The sequence below is a fragment of the Lontra canadensis genome, unplaced genomic scaffold (assembly GCF_010015895.1).
Source record: "Lontra canadensis isolate GAN:19392208 unplaced genomic scaffold, GSC_riverotter_1.0 scaffold3, whole genome shotgun sequence".
In the NCBI taxonomy this organism is placed as follows: domain Eukaryota; kingdom Metazoa; phylum Chordata; class Mammalia; order Carnivora; family Mustelidae; genus Lontra; species Lontra canadensis.
This window is the reverse complement of record NW_022630997.1, coordinates 40,120,396-40,137,855: the sequence shown is the minus strand read 5'-3', so window position 1 is coordinate 40,137,855 and position 17,460 is coordinate 40,120,396. Positions and strand designations below refer to the sequence as shown.

Below are 17,460 nucleotides of genomic sequence, written 5' to 3'. Positions count from 1 at the left end.
TTTTTCCTGGGGTTTTTTTTTTTTTTTTTTTTTTTTTTTTTTTTTTTTTTTTTTGCCAATTCTTTTATAACTTTATTATATAATTACAGAAATTATACACTATATATAATATATAAGTATATATATATACATATATATGTATATATACACACTTTAGTGGAGAGAGACAGTGATCTGAACTGACTACAGTTTAAATAACCTACTTCTGAAAATTTTATAAAAATATATGACCATGTGGCTGTATTATCCCCCAAGGGCCCCATGTAAGCAAGGAGCCCTCATCACACCAGCTTTATTAGCTCTGTGGTAAGTTTACCTATGAAGCCTGTTTCCCTGGACAGTGGTATGGGATGCTTCCCATCACTGCTCACTTGATATTGAGACATAACTGGGATTTCAGCCCAGCTCAGGTGCCCAGTATTTCCTCAACTTAAAAATCTTGCCAGTTTTGACTTCCATTCCTTCATATTCCCACCTTCATACAGTAGATGAAAAATAACCAAAGTTTAAGGGGTTTGTCCCTACAGAAGCAATAGGTTTGGGTTGGACTTCTTCATCCACAGTGGAAAGGGCCATTGTCTACATAAATAATTTGAATCACCCCAGGTCAATATGTCCACACCATTTCGGCATTCCACTGTCTCATGGTCCCTCGAAAGAAATAATATACCAGCTGGTGGGAGTGATCAGCTTTTCTAGCTGCCCCCCAACCCCCTTTCTGACACCAGGGCCTGGCCTTGAGGCTTCAGAACAGCCTGATAGACATGGGTCCTACTGCTCCTTGGAACATCTGATGGGTCCCCTGTGAGGGGTGGAGGGTTGGAGCAAACCCTGAAGGGGAGAAACAGGACTGGGACATGCAGGTCCAAGTCCAGGCATGGGTTACGCCAGCTGAATGACACTTTGCTCCCTGGTGGTTCCCTGGATACTAGACAGAGACTTAAGACATTTTGAGGAGGTCACTTCAAAGCGTAGGGCCCCATGAGGTACCTTTGCCAGCACCTGCAGGCAGTGCTTTTTCTAGTGTAGCAATGACTGAGAAGCTTACAGAGTTAGAACCTACTGGAAAAGCCAAGTTTTCCCTGAAATTGTTCATTGTCATTTTAATTGGTTTTATTTAAATTATTTTTTTAAAGAAATTGATGATTGAACTGTATATTAAACAGTACTAAACACATTTTGCCTTTGGTGATGAAATGCTTTAATGTTTTGACTCCTGGCCACTCACCCATGTGTCCTACTAACATTGCTGCCCTGGTTGCACCTTCTCACTTGTCTTCTCCACATGCTCCTGTTTCTATCTTCCTCACTCCAGTGGTCCACTGTGGTTAATCCTGAGTGTTACTTGTTCAAGATCAGAAGGACTGATAACTTCTGTGTCCATTGTCCTGCCTTGTTTAGGAAATGGGGATGACGTTGGCCAGTTGAAGCCCTTGGTGGGTGGGCTGCTCTGACCCCCTTGCACTAGTGTTTCCCTCTTGCTGGCGCTGTCCTTCACCTCTCTTTCTGTCTCCCTCCTACAGGATAGCACTTGTCCTCACATAGGTTGTTCTTAGAGCCCGTGTGTAAAGAAGGCTCAACAGAACTTAGTTTGGAGAATATAAGATTTAAGGAAGATAGTGAGCTTCACCTATCTGGAGGGTTATCATGCAGAAGAGAAGAATGCCTTATTCTTTGAGACCCCAAGCTGTTAAACTGGGCCAGTGGGAAGGAATCTGTGGAAGGTTCAGTTCCAGGGGAAAGTCTCTTTCTAATGGCTGTTTGTGACAGAATGAGCTACTTTTTGGTGACCCCTCAGCACATACATTAGGGGATGGATTTTGACATTGTTTGGATTTGGTGTGGAAATGAAATCTGAGAAAATGGGGATAGCATCTCATGGTTAAATAACATTCTGATAGAGTAAGGGCGTCCCTTTTCTTTGGCTTCACCTTCCTCTCCTAGGCCAAGGAGACTTTACTCCTGGACACGGTTTTCTGAGTCTTTGGTTCTTACATGGGCATTCATCCTTATATGCTTAGCCCCTTTTTGCTCTGCTGTCGCTTCCTGGCAAAGACCCTATTCCATCTGCGATACTGGCTGACACCTCGCTTCCATAAGTTTCTGGTATTCATGGCCTCCGCTCATGGCCTGTCTAGTCATCACATTGCCTAGGGCTCAGATCTTCTGCATGAAGCTTAAGCCAGGAGTCCAAGTGTATCGATGTGACAGCTAGGTTGTCATTAAGTCCTTACCAGTATCTGTAATCACCTGAACCTATGGTTCTTGACTTACTTGGTTTGGGTGGGTCTCAGTGTTTGCTTTGACTGAACAGTGGATCCCATTGAGGTAATGGATCATGGCACAATCTCCCCACCATGCCCTCCTTGGAATTTTCTCTTTCATTATCTCCTTCATAGAATATTAGTTTCACAACAGATTCTCATCCGTAAATACATTTTGCTCTGCCTGGCTTGACTAAATATATCCTAGCTTATTCCATTTGTCTTCACCTAGCTTTGTTTTCCTTTTCCCCCTAATTCAGTACTTTCTTGTCACCAGTGCAGCTACTGAGTAATGCCCTAGGTCCTCAGACCCTAAAAGAATGGCAGTCCCTGCTTGCATCCATGCCATTCCTGTATGTTTTAATGATAAATTACCCCTTAAAGGAGAAAAGGGGAAGATATTTTTAATGAGGGCATTGGAAATAATTTCCTGCTTTTATTACTAAAAAAAGAAAAAAACAAAAATCTCAGTTTTATGGATTTACAAATACCACATGGAAACAACTCTATAGGAAAGAGAACTGTGATGAGTACTTAAGTTCATTCATTCTCTCTAAGGTGATCTGGATCCAGTCTTGCCCAGAGAAAAGTTGGGCTGTGTCCTGAGCAGGACTGAAAAACTTGCCATGCCAGATACCTCACAGCTACATTGATTCCAGCCCTCCCCCATGTCATCTCTTGGGAGCAGACTGGACTTGTCAGGTGTTGTGCTCCGTCTGCCAGTTATCATCTATGTTCCTTACGAGGCTTTTTGTCTCCCTGGACCCAAATCCTTAACCTTTGTCACATCACTGACTTGGAGTGTCTGCTTGATCACCTGGCAGAAGTGACACCAGCTTTAGAGTACCTCAGCCTGCTGGGCAATGTGGCCTGTCCCAACGAGCTGGTAAGCTTGGAAAAGGATGAGGAAGACTACAAGAGATACAGGTGAGTATCCAGGGGTTGGAATATGGTGGAAAAGGAGAAGTAGCACCTTTGAGGGGGGGAGGATGGTATTATGGGATGCACAGTAGGTGTTAGGTAAGTTATCAGTGGACTTCCCGTGATAATACTAAACTTTCATCTTTTGGTAACCTGAAGCCATCTTTTCCCTTCATCAAGGTCACAGGAGCCAAGAAACATGAAAAGCTGCTAGGTGATCTAGGTCGGGGGTTGACAATTTTTTTTTTTTAAACAGCTAGGTAATAAATATTTTTAGGCTTTGAAGGTCATATGGTCTGTGTCACAACTATTCAGCTGTGTTCTTAGAGTGCAGAAGTAGCCATAAACAATTTGTAAATGAATAAACATGACTATTTTTTTTTAAGATTTTATTTATTTATTTGACAGACAGTGAGATAGAGAACAAGCAGGTAGCAGGGCAGGCAGAGGGAGAAGCAGGCTCCCTGTTATGGAGAGAGCCCAACGTGGGGCTTGATCCCAGGACCCTAAGATCATGACCTGAGCTGAAGGCAGTCACTTAAGCAACAGAGCCACCCAGGCACCCCAGCTTGGTTCAATAAAACTTTACTTACAAAAACAGGGAGCAGGCCAGATTTCACCTATGGCCTGTATTTTGTTTACCCCTACTCTATATTGTAAGATTTTCCTGTCGTCAGCCTCAGAGTCACATTTTACAGAGAAAGTGCTTCCCACTACAGTTAGGGAGCTTATGTAGAATCCCAAGAGTATGTCCATGAAGGCCCATAAATTTGTTCCACAACGCTCTGCTCTACTGTCCACCAACCACGTGCTTTGATGGGCTCTAAGGAGAAATGCTTTTCTTCCCCCTCTCTACTACTAAACCATCTGCTTTGAAATTACTGATCCACCTCTCTTAGGGAGGTTCCTTCATCTTACCTATTTGACTAAACTCATTTTATATTTTCTTTCTTTATTTTGAATTCTGTGCACCCTTATTCTTGATGTTTTGCAAATGTTTTTAGATGAACTTTTCATGTGTGTAGCCTCTCTCTTCTTATGATATAAGCTCTCATTAACATCCTACCTGAATCAATGTGGGAAGGGGAAAGGAAGGAGGAATGAAAATGTAAGACAGGTAAGGCCACTGGACAATAAATTTGGAAGGATTGGGGAAAGAAGTTAATGATTTCTCTTCGGACTCCTATAAAAATTAGTGGTTACGCACAAAGGAATGAAATCAGGGGAGTTCATGTTGTATAAAGGTAAAGCTGTAAGAAATATTGAAGGCTATTAAATATTCAATATTTTTAATATACATACATATAGATACATAAAGGTACATTAGGAATCCTGTTATATTTCCTTATTGGGAAACATTGTTTACCTTTAACCTCGATTTCTGGATTTCTAGATTAATGTTGTAGGGTCTGAGACTATTTTTAAACCATCTTAGAATTAATCTCTAACCCTATATTTATTTATTTACTTACTTATATTTTTTTAAAAGATTTTATTTATTTGACAGAGAGAGATCACAAGTAGGCAGAGAGGCAGGCAGAGAGAGGAGGAAGCAGGCTCCCTGCTGAGCAGAGAGCCCAATGTGGGGCTTGATCCCAGGACCCTGACATCATGATGGGAGCTGAAGGCAGAGGCTTAACCCACTGAGCCACCCAGGTGCCCCAACCCTACTTTTAAAAAAATGTAGTAAGTCTTTCTCCAGTATGAAGATTTTCATGTGGATGTGATCCTGTAGATTTGAATGTCAATTCTGTTAGGGGAACTATGATTAATATCCAGCAGGTGAAGAGTTACACATTTCTAAATCAACCCTGTAAGTTGCTTAATCACTTAGAACTTAATTTGCTCCTTTAATACTCTTATCAACTCTGAAACACTTAACAGCCTGATTTCGGGTATGAAGGGGTCTCTTAAAACATATTTTATCTTCTTCCAGCAATTTATAAGACATGTCTTGGAACTGTCAAATGAGTCCAAGAAAGTTCTTTCAGTCAACATTTTTAGTAAACCAAGGACAATTTAGGAAATTTTCATTTATTTTCTGCCTTTTTTCTTTAGATATCTGTGTTCAATTCTTTTTTTTTTATAAGTTATTTATTTATTTTACTAGAGAGAGAGCACACAGAAGCAGGGAGAGGGGGAGAGAGAGAGAGGGACAGAGAGATTCTCAAGCAGACTCCTCGCTGAGTAGGGAGCCTGATGTGGGGCTCAATTCTATGACCCTGAGATCACGACCTGAGCTGAAATCAAGAGTTGGATGCTTAACTGACTGAACCACCCAGGCACCCCATGTGTTTAAGTCTTTAAAATAGCCCAATAAATTTTATATATGTATGTATATGCCTGTGCACATCCATGTATATGTGTCTTTGTGTATGTGTGTGCTTGCATTGACGCAGATATTCATTCATTCATTCATGGAGCTGTAGGTAAGCCAAACTGTAGGCACATTTTTGTTGTCTTTTTTTCCTAGAATGAGAGAAGTGAAGTGATGAAAATCTTCAGTTGCGTCATACTCTGTTTAGTCTCAAAATAGAAGATGTATAAGGTTGCAAAAGGAAAAAAAGCTAATACTGGGTTTTGTTTTGTTTTGTTTTTTGGTGGTTGTTATTTTAACTGTTCATGGAAATATAAAAATAATACCCATAAAAGAGATTAGAAGATGTGAGGTGGGGTCCAGCTTTAAAATGGGGAGGCTAGTCTAGATCAGTGACCCTTCACCAAGATATTTTGATTAACTTAGTGGCAAATGCAAGAAAAAAGTCAATAGGTATTTGGACGCTCGCCTGACTATTTGGATTAAGTAGTGTTGAAAATTCCTGTTGGCTCTAGCATTCTGAAATACTCCACTTCCAGGCTGTTACAATTCTTCCTTTACTATCTCATGCCATTTTGTATACTCTGCTTGTATAATTCTCTCCCTACTTCATATATGTCCACATCCAGAGGGCGGCTTCTAGTAGGGAAGGCTGCATCTTCTTGCTCTTTGAAGACACATCAATATCTAGAGTAACCTGGCCATGGAACAGGGGCCACATAAATATTCCCTTGGAACATTTGGAAATTATTTTCTTGGAAATTATTTTCTTCTGAGAAGCTGAGTGCTTACAGAGAGACGTATGGCCCCCTGGGCATCTCAGATGCCCGCTTCCTGTTTGGAATCAGATCCATCTGATGTCCTCACACAGTTGACAAGCAAGGGACTATCCTTCAGACCCAATCCAATTCCTGGTCATTGGGTCCTGGTCCTTTAGGGAGGGCTTGGTTCTAGAGGAGTGATTTGTCTCATGGGCTGGTACTGGTGCCCACTAATCCTGCCCTCCCAACGCCACAACTGTGGGGGTCGAGGGATGGGCCTGGGGGGGTTGTTGGTTCAGGCACATATGGCAAAGTGGCCTCAAGGAGCTGGATTCTGAGGGCCACACACAGCTGAAATCACATCTAGTCAGAATAACCCTAGAAAACCCACAAGTCACTCGCAACAATGGGAAGATGCTTATGCTCTGAGAGAAGTAGGAACTAAGAAGACTGGAAGGAACATTAAATGTGTGCCCATCCGGTCCACATTCTCTGCACGGCATGTGAGGGTTGAGTGGAATGGTAGGCCTGTTCTCTACCAATTCTAAATTTTTTATTCATCTTATTATTATTATTTATTATTTATTTTTTATTTCTGGTTGACAAGCACTCTCACACTTACATTTGGATGACATGAGTGTATATAGGATGTAGTTCTGTTCTCCCGTCTGTAAGCAATTCTGCTTTGTTCATCTTGGAGTTTGGGCTTCATTTGCCCCTAAGAAATCTTAGCGTTTTACAATAAGGCTTTTGAAGCCAGGGTTCTAGTGTTTGGGTTTCTACAAAGCAATGTGGCCACCTTCCTTTTTTTTTTCTTTTGGTAAAATATTTTCCTGGCACTCCATCCACAAAGCATGAGGTCTGCCTTCCTCCTAGCTGTTACCCAGAGCCTAATAGTAGGGCCTCTATGTAAATTTATGTGACATTTTCACTAGAAAATTGCTTAAAAAATGAATGATATTTCTACAGTTTACTGTTTTTCACTTTAAGTACATTTTCTGACAATATGTCTTCTATTAATCATTTAAGCAATAGTAGGAACCTTAAAGGAGTGTATTCAGAAGCAAGAACCCATGGCTCATTTAGTGCTGTCTGAAAAAATTTCTTATTGATTGGCATCCTCTGTGGTTATGTGATGTAATATTTATAATATGTCACCCAGCCATACATCAAAACAAGTACGTCTGTTTCATTTCTAGGGGAGGTGTTGATTTCAGAGAGGTCAGCCCACTTTTAGGTCACGGTGTGGCCAACACTGGAGCAGAGGTGGGAAGTGACAGGATTTATGAAGTTATTGGAAATGGCTTCACAGATGCTTCGCTTTCTGCTGATGCCTTCCTCCCATCCCCCAAGTCACCCCTCTTCCTTCCTTCCTTACCCCCTGTGCACACAGTTGGATTTTCTTGGCCCATAACCCTGTAGTAAAATGGGCTCATTAAATCTGTATGTGAGCATGAGCATACTACTGAGTTGTTGAGCAGTGCCTTGGCCCTGCTGGGGCAGGAGCGAACCGGGCCTGGATTTTTCCTTTGCCATCCATCATGGTTCATGGCTGAGAAATGTCCATTGCTGTGTTATTATAGGAGCTTAAGTCTGCCCGTGCTTTGCTGTGTGTACACACTGTGCTACTATTTTGGGATGAATGTTGAATAAAGGTGAATGTGATAACAAGCAGCCTTCAAGCTTTGGTGGGGAAGAGAGTGGTGTGGCAGGGCTGGATGGACTTTGAAGGCCATGGTCCTACTAAGAAACCACTTGAGGCCTCCTGAGGACTTCAACACTAGCCAAACAATGAGTCAACTTTGGGAGACCTGGGTGCCCAGAGTGGTCTGTTTCTTATCTTCCTTCGCAATTCCTTTCTCTCTTCTTCCTGTAGGAAAGACAACAGAATGCAAGTCAACTGCGCAAAGAGCTAGCCAGACCTGGTTTGTCAAATAAGGAGTTTGGTCTCACGGCCTTTCAGCCGTACTTTTGTCACAAAATCCTTTGCCATTCATTCCCTCCTGCCACTCCAGTTGCTCCGTGGCCGCTCCTTCCTCCCGCCTCCTCCCGTAGGCCCCTCTGTATTTCTTACAACTTTAAATTATTTAAAACGTGACACCCTTTCTTTGTTCCCTCACAGAGAGCAGCCCGAGGCCTGCCCAGTGTCTGCAGCACTCAGCCAAGGGGAAGGAGGGAGGGACCCTCCGCAGTCTGTTGGCCGTCCCGGGCTGCCACCATTTCCCAGCCAAATAGGAGCTGTAAAACTTGTGGCTTACATAACCCAGCTAGCATTCTCCAGCTAATCTACAATCTGGGCTTTGAAGATCACAAGAAAGCAAAGGTCACGACCCAGAGATCAAAGTGACAGAAGCCCACAGAGTAATTGCTGGTTACCCTCTGTAGAGGGCCTTGCTCTGTCCTGTGGGTGTATTGTTTGCACGGAGACTTCAAACATGCTGCCGGTGGACTGTGAGGAAAATCAGCTGGCCTTTGCCAGTTGTCAGGCGTTCATTAATGCTGTAGGTGAACTCACCTCGGCTCATTAGAGTGAGATCATTGTCATCTCTCTGAGCATCTGGAGTGATTCCACTCACAGTGTTTGTTCATTACTCTGGTCTTTATTGACTTTTTCTCACAGCCCTCCTTTACCTGGAGGTGTGAGGGGGTGGTTATATAAGGAAATTGGAGTAATAAGAAAAGAGGCTATGGATGTGTTTATTGGAAATTAACTTGGAGGCACACAGAATTCAAGTAGGCAGAAGCTTAAGAGAGCCTTAGGCACCATCGAGCCCATTCTGTTCATCGTGCAGATGGGAAACCAAAGCTCAGGAAGGTGGCAGAGACCGAACCAAGATCACACAGCAAAAATAAGCCCCCAGTCTGGACCCTTTCCTCTGCCCCGTTAGTCCCCAACAAAAACTTTTTGTTATGAAGACCTCTCTTCTGTTTCATTTTCTGCCCCTTTCGTCTCTTTAATATGCTTTGGTTTCTTTAACAAGCGACATGTAAGCCATCGCTCACTTTTTAAAGTTAGTCAGACACATTTAGTCCATTGACAAATGCTTTTGATTAGCATGAGGTAACCAGTGTTAGCAAACGGGGTTGATGTCATCTAGGCAAAAGCAGAGAAGCTTGCTGTTTTGTTGGCTTGCTCACTCTATTCTGTTAGGCTTTGTGAAAGACTGAGAACAGTTCCTGGGTCACCCATTGCTGACTTTGGGGGCCTCTGGTAGAGCATCAGTAGCTCGCACCATGTCTCCCCACCGCCCCCATGAATGGGAGCAGTAAGGCAGCAAGAGATCATGAGAAGGATGGGCATTCTATATTGCCAGAAATGGGAAGAGGTAGGAAGAAACTCTAGGTGACCTTGCATTCTGATTCCCTTAAGATGTAGAAACCTGGTATTTCTTTGAGTTGGAGTCTCCTCGGAGAAACATGGTAGCCAACCACAGGAGCAGACAACAGAGAGTGGTCTTGGTGTTTCTGTGATTGCATGATGTTACTGGGGAGCAGCCAGCCACCCCTGGGGTAGCAGTTTGAGCAGGAGCAAAGAGCATCCTCCTCTCTCTTTGAAGTCTAGATGAAAAATGCCAGAGCTCTGGGATTCGGATAGAGAAAATTGATTTGGGAGCAAAAAACAAACAAACAAAGAAGGCTTTCTGCTCTTCCTTTCCTCCCCCTGCCAGTTTTAGGTGTCTCCTTAGAGGAGTCCTAGAAGAAAACGCAGCATTGACTATGAAAAGAGAGAGAACCAGAAAAGGTCTGTGTGTGGGTCTCACATTTTGAGAATGGGCTTTCAGACAGAAACAAATGGGTCTTTACACACCTTCCCGGGATCCCTGATTTCTTCTCGATAACTTCACCTTCCACATCACAGCCGAGAGTGCCCCTGACTTCCCGCCCCCAGCCCCAGGGCTTTCGCCCAGCCACCTTGGGAAGGTCAGGAAAATTGGAGTTGCCCTCTGGAGCTAGGGACATGAGACTCAGAACTTAGACCGATCTCTTTTCATTAAGCAGTGCCCTGGCTTAACAAGCAGTTTTATAAATCTGAAGCTGTCTCCGGGTGTCACAGGATTTATAGACGGGGGTTTCTGCCATAAAGTGGTTTATGATGGCTGCCTTCTGTGTTATTAGTAGCTGTCTCTTCCTTCAACCATTGCTGTTTGATAATAGCCTTAAAACACCCAGAATTACTTACCTGCAAGCCCCATTCCCGATAGCCCCTGTTGACAGTCTGAATAAGTTTACTGCCCTTTTGTTGTACTTTACCTTCAAAACAAACTGATTGAACCATCAATAGCTCGTGGAAGCTGACAGAGGCATGTCATCCGGACTAGCCCTTGTGATTGCAGGTTATCTGGGGGAGTTAACCTTCCCGCATTGTTAACTGAAATGTTTTATGTACTATGCAACTTTAGGATACGGCTGTGATAACCCCAGTAACTAAGTAATACATCACGGTAAAGAGATTTTGGTGCAACAAATAACCCTGGATTAAATTTACAAGGGTCGAATTGATATTGTAAAAGCCTTCATTCTGTGGCTTCGGGAATCCTCGGTTGTATTTTTATGGCAAACTGGTATTATACTCAGGATTGAAGCTGCAGCTTTTGACACCCTGACATGACCTAGAACAAAGGGAAATAGATCTCCCAAGACCGGGGTGGGACAGGCGGGCAGAAAGCCCACTGACTTATCACTTGGCAGTAATGTTTGGAGCTAGTTCCAAACCACCCAGGGGCAGGGAGATCTGGTGGCCGTGGCCGCCTTTGGGGCACTGTGTACCACAGATGCTGGGGTAGGGCAGACTGTGAGCAGAACTGGGAGGGAGAGTCTTGACCACATTGCCAATGTCATAATTCCAAAGCTATTATTCGTCATGATGTTATTTTCACTTGGACAGCGTTTTGCAGCAGGATCGCTGGCATCATCCACCCTGAGAACTTACTGGAAACAAACACTCCTGGACCTACTCTGGACGTAGGGGACCAGAAACCCTGGGGGTGGGGGTCCTGTGATCTGTGTTTCAACAAGCCTTCCGGGGGGATGCTGGTGCCCTCTTAAGTTTGAGAATGGCTGTGCTGGGATACAAGTTCCTTGAGAGCAGGGACCTTTTCTGTTTCATGTCTCACCTTTTTCTCTGCACCTGGCACAGGTTGTGACAGGTGGTTGTCGCTCGCTAATTATTGGTTGTATGAGTGAATGTATGAAGCCATCTCTAAGGGAGGAACTTTAGACCCAGAGCTGAGTCTCAGGCCAAATTATCTGGGCGCAAGCCTTCCTAGTGTCCCTCAAGCCACTCCAAGCACCCACCACGTAGAAACCCCAGGCTGGCCGTCAGGCTGGGAGTCAAGTCAGCCCTAGTTTCAGGGATGACTGGCAGCCTATTTCATGGGCTGTTTCTTCGATTGTGTAAGATGAGTGCTCTGAAAACAGCAGCTCTTTGTCATCTAAAATTTTTAACTAGCTTAAAAGCCAGCACCTCTCTCTCTCTCCTTTGATTTCAGGGCTGTGATCCAAAGTGGGGCAAAATGACAACGTGCTGTCTGTTGTCATCATGGTTCCTGCCAGCCCCGTGAAGACATCTTTCATTCCATCATTAAACATTGGCTGATTTTCTAATACTGATGTTTTCTTCACCTGAATATTCATCTTTTCCCACCCTACACTTAGTGGGTGTCTTTACTCCTCTGAGCGTCACTCCTGACATATTGTTTCCATCTGTACATGTCTTTATTTGAAAGAATCTGTTGTCATCAAGACTTTCCTGCTATACGCGGAAGATGGAAGTTTTCTCTGACACTGACTGAGGCCAGTGGGAGTTCTACTGGAGAATAGAAGTTCATTTGAGGCTTTGTGGAAACTTTCTGATTTTGGATAAGGTGAGAGGGCATTTGGAAAGGGAAGGGAGAGGCTCAGGGAGAAGTTGGAAAGAAGATCATAGATGGAGACCAGGGAGGAAGCCAGAAGTGGATAGTCACATTTCCAGGACCTCAGATGATGGGGTGACCACTTCTGGGGAAGGAAAGTACACCTCAAAAGAACTCAGAGTATTTTCACTTTAAGGAGTATTTTGACTAGAAACCTCTATGCTGTTTTCTCTGGCATTTCAGTAATCAGCCAAATCTTTGGGCAAGTGTATGGAGGCCACCTGGTGATATGAGTTCATCTCATGGATGTGGGAGCTGGCCTTGGGAACCCAAGGCTTCAGTGAGGAGGGGGGCATGTTATTTACTCCAGGTTACATTTGCACTGAGAAAAAGCTCAGTGCTTAGGATTGCTTTGGGGTTTGGTTCTTTGATGATCACTTGAGATTTCTTGTTTCTCCTCTTTCTCCTCCAGCCACTAGTTTTTAGGCATGTAGTGAGTAATGTTAGGTCCCTTTCTCTGTGCTTCCCAGAATTTCTTTGTGCATAATCTCAATCTCAGCACTTAGCTGTGTGGATTTCTAATTTCTCCATGTGAGTCTATCCTCCCCATTATACCAAGAATCCCTTTAAGACCAGAAATCGCGTTATAATCACCTCTGTAAACCTAGGACCCGGCACGTGGTAGGTGCTCAAGAAATACTCATACAACTGAAATAAACCAGTATTTTATTGAGTCCGTTGTAATGTTAGTTTTTGAGATAATGAGAGGGTGAGAAAAAAAATATCCCTGCCTTTAAGAAGCTTATACATGAGGACATCAACCGAACACGAATAAGATGATTAAAAAACAACCCGGTGTTAGGTGGTATGGTGCTCACAGTGTATCCTGGGAGTACAGAGAAGGAAGAAAACAACGTGGTCTGGAGATGCAGAAGAAAGTTCATGTGGGTTGGGATTTGAAAGATGGGGGAATAGTAAAGAGGCTGAATATAGGAAGGATAGGACAGATTCCTATGGAGATAATCTATTGGTCTTGATGTTGGATACCTACTGCTTCTTCCTAAGTAGGACAGGGTCTAAACAATAGTGATCAAGGATGGGGGCTCTATGGAAAGCATCTGGGTTGATAACTGTCCCTGAGGAAGAAGTATAGGCAGGTGTCCATACCTTTTATGTATTTATTTATATGTTTATCCACCTATTCCACAGACGTGTGGATCTTCTCATTAATTCTAAATATACCTGCTTGAGGATAGTTCATCACGTAAGTAGCCGTTAGCTTATCCTTGGAGGCCATGATGGACACCAAAGACTCTTTCTGGAGGAATCTATATATATTAGTATTTGTTGGACTATTAAATCTGTATGCCCTCTAAACTGATTCTTCTTGTTTCACCTTGGTAAAAATAATCTTCATAGTGACAGTGTGGAAGTAACTCAGGGATGATGAGAAAATCCTCAGGACCCCTGTTCAAGTCCTCAAGGAAGCATTTTTCAGTATGTGTGCTTCTTACTTCTATCCCAAAGTCATTATGTTATTACAACCTCTAGTTTATTATCCTGGATGGCCAGTCAGTGTCTCTTGTCTTAGTTTCAGACTGAAGATTTGTTTTGTTTTGTTTTAAGGATTTTATTTTCAAGTAATCTTTACACCCATTGTGGGGCTTGAACTTACAACCCCCAAATCAGGAGTCACATGCTCTACTGACTGAGCCAGCCAGGCATCCCAAAGATCTGCTGTTATCTCAGAGATGAGAATTACACAGATGACCCGTAAAAATGGCAATGACAAAATGGTATAATTAGGCTTTAGGTTAGTTTCCCTGAGAACTTTCTGTGTAACAATGAAGCTGGGTCCATTTCTAGAATGGAAGGGCGGGGGTAAATACGTTGACAGGAGCTTTCTGGCTCATGGTGTGTGTGTGTGTGTGTCTACATTTGAATTAAGAGCAATCATTAGTGCACATTGTTAAGAGTTAGTTGTGTGTATAAAATATAATTACTTGGATTTCTGCAAAGAGTGATTATTCATTCTTTGTGAAAGAAAAGCAGCACCAAGATCTAAACTTCTGAAGACCTAGTGATGTAGATCCCGGAGGATGAGACAAATTGCATGGGTCTTTGAGGCCACCACCTACCCTCCTGAGTTGTCTCTAACTGTCTTCTTTCAGATGCTTTGTTCTGCACAAGCTGCCCAATTTGAAGTTTCTGGATGCCCGGAAAGTAACCAGACAAGAACGAGAGGAAGCTTTGCTCAGAGGGTCATTCATGAAGGTGGTGAAGCCCAAGGTAAGCTGCTTACTTTCTGGTCTATGTCTTGCCTCACTGGTTATTCGTTGAGCACAGAGGACGTTCTTCTGTGTTTGGAACACAGCAGAGATCTCCAACCAGGGTTTTATCCATGCATACACTGTTGGCCTAGCAAGAAGTAGGACTGGGAATAAATTAGATCTTCCTGGGACGCATCTAAGGGGACCTTATTTGTAACTGATTTCACCCAGGTGGCTCTTTCACCCATAAAGCAGCATTGTACACAGCCCAGTGGTCATGTTCTGGGGCGCAGATTTCTGGTCTCCTCCTTGAAAATGTTTTGTTTACAAGGTGGGGCCTCTGCAGGTCTGTTGCTGAGAAGGAAGAAAGCTTGGGGGCATTTACTTTTCCTCAGCTGTGCAGGATTCCTCTAATGACCCAGAGGGAGCTCACCTTTCTTGGGGCCATAGGGGAGGCAGCGGAGAGTGATTTTCTTCTGTTCACAGGTATGAGGGCTCAGTAGGTCTCAGAGATATTGTTAGTGGGAAAGGCCATTTTTTTTCTGACAATGTGACCTGGGGCTAACATATTCGCCCTACAAGAGCCCTCCAGAGCTCATGGGAATAGTCTTACTGACCTTTTCTTTATTGGCTGAGTCTGCATCGAGGCCATGGAAGTGAACATGGTATCATGTTAATGAGAGCATTGATGAGGTGGGGGAGATGTGGCTTTGAGTCTTGGATTCAGATTCCAGGGGATTTTTAAGGATGTGAAAAATGATCTCTTTGGGAGGAGTTGGGGTCCTTCCATGAAGCCCAAGGCCGAGAAATGGACCAGATGACCCTTGACGATCCCCTTCAAGGTACATCCCTGGGCCCTGTGGTGCTACCCTGTCACTTCCTATGGAACCCTAGCTTGTGTGTTGCAAACACTGGCCCAGAAATCCTGGAGGTCTAGTTTGTCCTCGCTTATTGACTTAGAGCACCTTGTACATGCATTGGAAATGATTAAGAGGGAAAGAGAAAAAACAAACAAACAAACAAACAAATAGAACCAAAGCAGAAAAAAACGAGACCTCTTCCATCAAGTTGCTCAGCTGGCGGCAGACCTCAGGCCACTTTCTTTCCCTGAATCCATGAGGTGCAACTTATTTCCCGTTATGCTGAATAAAATTGCTAACAGTTGTGGAAATATATGATACGGAGGGTATAATACTGGCAGATAAATGTATTGTTACCTGTTTTAGCATGTGGGAAATTAATTGAGTGATTCGTTTCATAGCTGTTAAAGTGTTAACAGTTTTCCTTATCGAGGCCCTGATTTGATGTATTGCTCATGACTGCCTTTAGTTATTCCAGCTTTGGTAATTTTGTCCAAATGAAATAATTTATTTCTTGGCCTTTTTTTTTTCTTTTCTTTTCTTTTCTTTTCTTTCTTTCTTTCTTTCTTTTTTTTTTTTTTTTTTTTTGTTAAAAGATTCCAGAGGCAGCTGACATCACCAAACAAAGGACAACAAATGAGCTGTTTATAATATCTTGGGTTCCTGCCTGTTCAACATTTTCCACCTGCATGTATGCATACACTTTACAGGACAGATCAGTATTTCTCTTGCTCTCCCTGTGTCTGACGGGGGAAGAGCTGCGTTGTCCCAGGAACTCTGAGGAGGCACCCATACCCACCATGTGTGCTCATCGCTGCCCTAAGGCTCTCTGTATTCACATCTGTGAGTCCTCACCCAACCCTAAATTGTAGGAGGAAGGGAGCACTGACTGACTTTGCAGGTGGGGTAACTGAGGCCTAGAGGTGTTCATTGGGCAGCCCTGGCTGGAAGGAGCCGGGCCTGGAGCTTGACCGGTGTGTCTGACCACAGAAGCCACTTCCTCCAGCTCGGCTGTTTTCCGAGTGAGCCACACATTTTCCCAGTGCATTTCTCTGTTCCAAATAAAAACCTCCTAAGAAGGCCTACAGGAAAACAAAACAACACAACAACAACAACAAAAACAAACAAATAAAAGAACAACAGGTTAAAGCTGAACTGCTCTCTTGGGGTCAAAATGGCAGCGGAGACTGAAATCCCGCTCAGCCTTTGAAAGCAAGTGGGAACGCCTCCTTAAAACCCACCGTAGCCGGCTCTCGGAGTCATGAGCAGCATCAGCAGAAATGCTTTTCAAAGCTCCAAATCCGTTTCTAATCAATTATAGAATTAGCTTATATTTGTGTGATTGACGCCCATGTCTTTACTAATGGTGTTAAGCTTAAAAATACCCATTAATTCATTGAGGAGAGATGAAAATACTCTGACCAAAGCATGGGTATCTTCAGTGGTTATCTTTCCGGAGAGTCCCATGATTTCTTAACTGGAAAGGACTTTGGAAATCACCTGGTCTGTGCCGTCGTTTGATGGGGGGACAGAACCAGGTGAGGATGTTGTTTCCGGAGGCCCCCACGGTCTGGTCCGGACGCAGAGCTGGGATCAGAACCCAGGGGCCCAGGCTTCCAGTGAAGGGCTATATCCAGGTCCTGATGGTTCAAGCGCATAGGACTTACCTCGCTGTGCCCCTGCTTTTCCTTCCCACTGTATGCTTCTCCCCAGTGCCAGGCAACTCCCCCGCCTGTTTTCAGAGATACGCATTGGTACTTCTCTAGAAGTAGAACCGAGGCCAAATGAGCTTCTTGCTGAATTAGTAAATGGGCGTTAAAAAGGCTGGTTCTCGCCTGATCACAGTGTGTGCAGACGTCTGTTTGTTCCTGGGCAGGTGTGTATATATGCTATCTCTGTGTGTGTATACATATGTATGTTCTGGGAGGTCTATGTACACCCGAGTCGGCTTCTAAGTGGAGAGCAATTTCCTCCCGGTGAATTGCGACGCTGTGCTGAGCACACTTGGTGAGGACCTATTTTTCATTCAAGAATCGGAATCTCAAGTTGGCTCCTGTCCTTTCTCAGGCAGTAGTGGCCTGTTGTGCTTATTTAGTGGAATGCTCTGATGGATGATCAGGGGGGCCGTGATTTGGGGAGCTGTTTTCATTTTATTCCTGACATAAAGTATTTGGGAGAATGGAAAATGCCTCTCCAATCACAGCCCTTGCCTTGG

At 43.7% G+C, this 17,460-nt stretch overlaps 1 protein-coding gene across 1 annotated transcript in view; it reads left to right on the top strand.

The window, feature by feature from the left end:
* Positions 1–17,460, top strand: part of LRMDA (leucine rich melanocyte differentiation associated) — a 1,038,240-nt gene that overhangs the window by 575,684 nt on the left and 445,096 nt on the right. The window contains exons 4-5 of the mRNA XM_032839426.1: positions 3,052–3,191; positions 14,287–14,404. Coding sequence (XP_032695317.1) covers positions 3,052–3,191; positions 14,287–14,404 — 258 coding nt within the window. The remainder of the gene's footprint in view (positions 1–3,051; positions 3,192–14,286; positions 14,405–17,460) is intronic.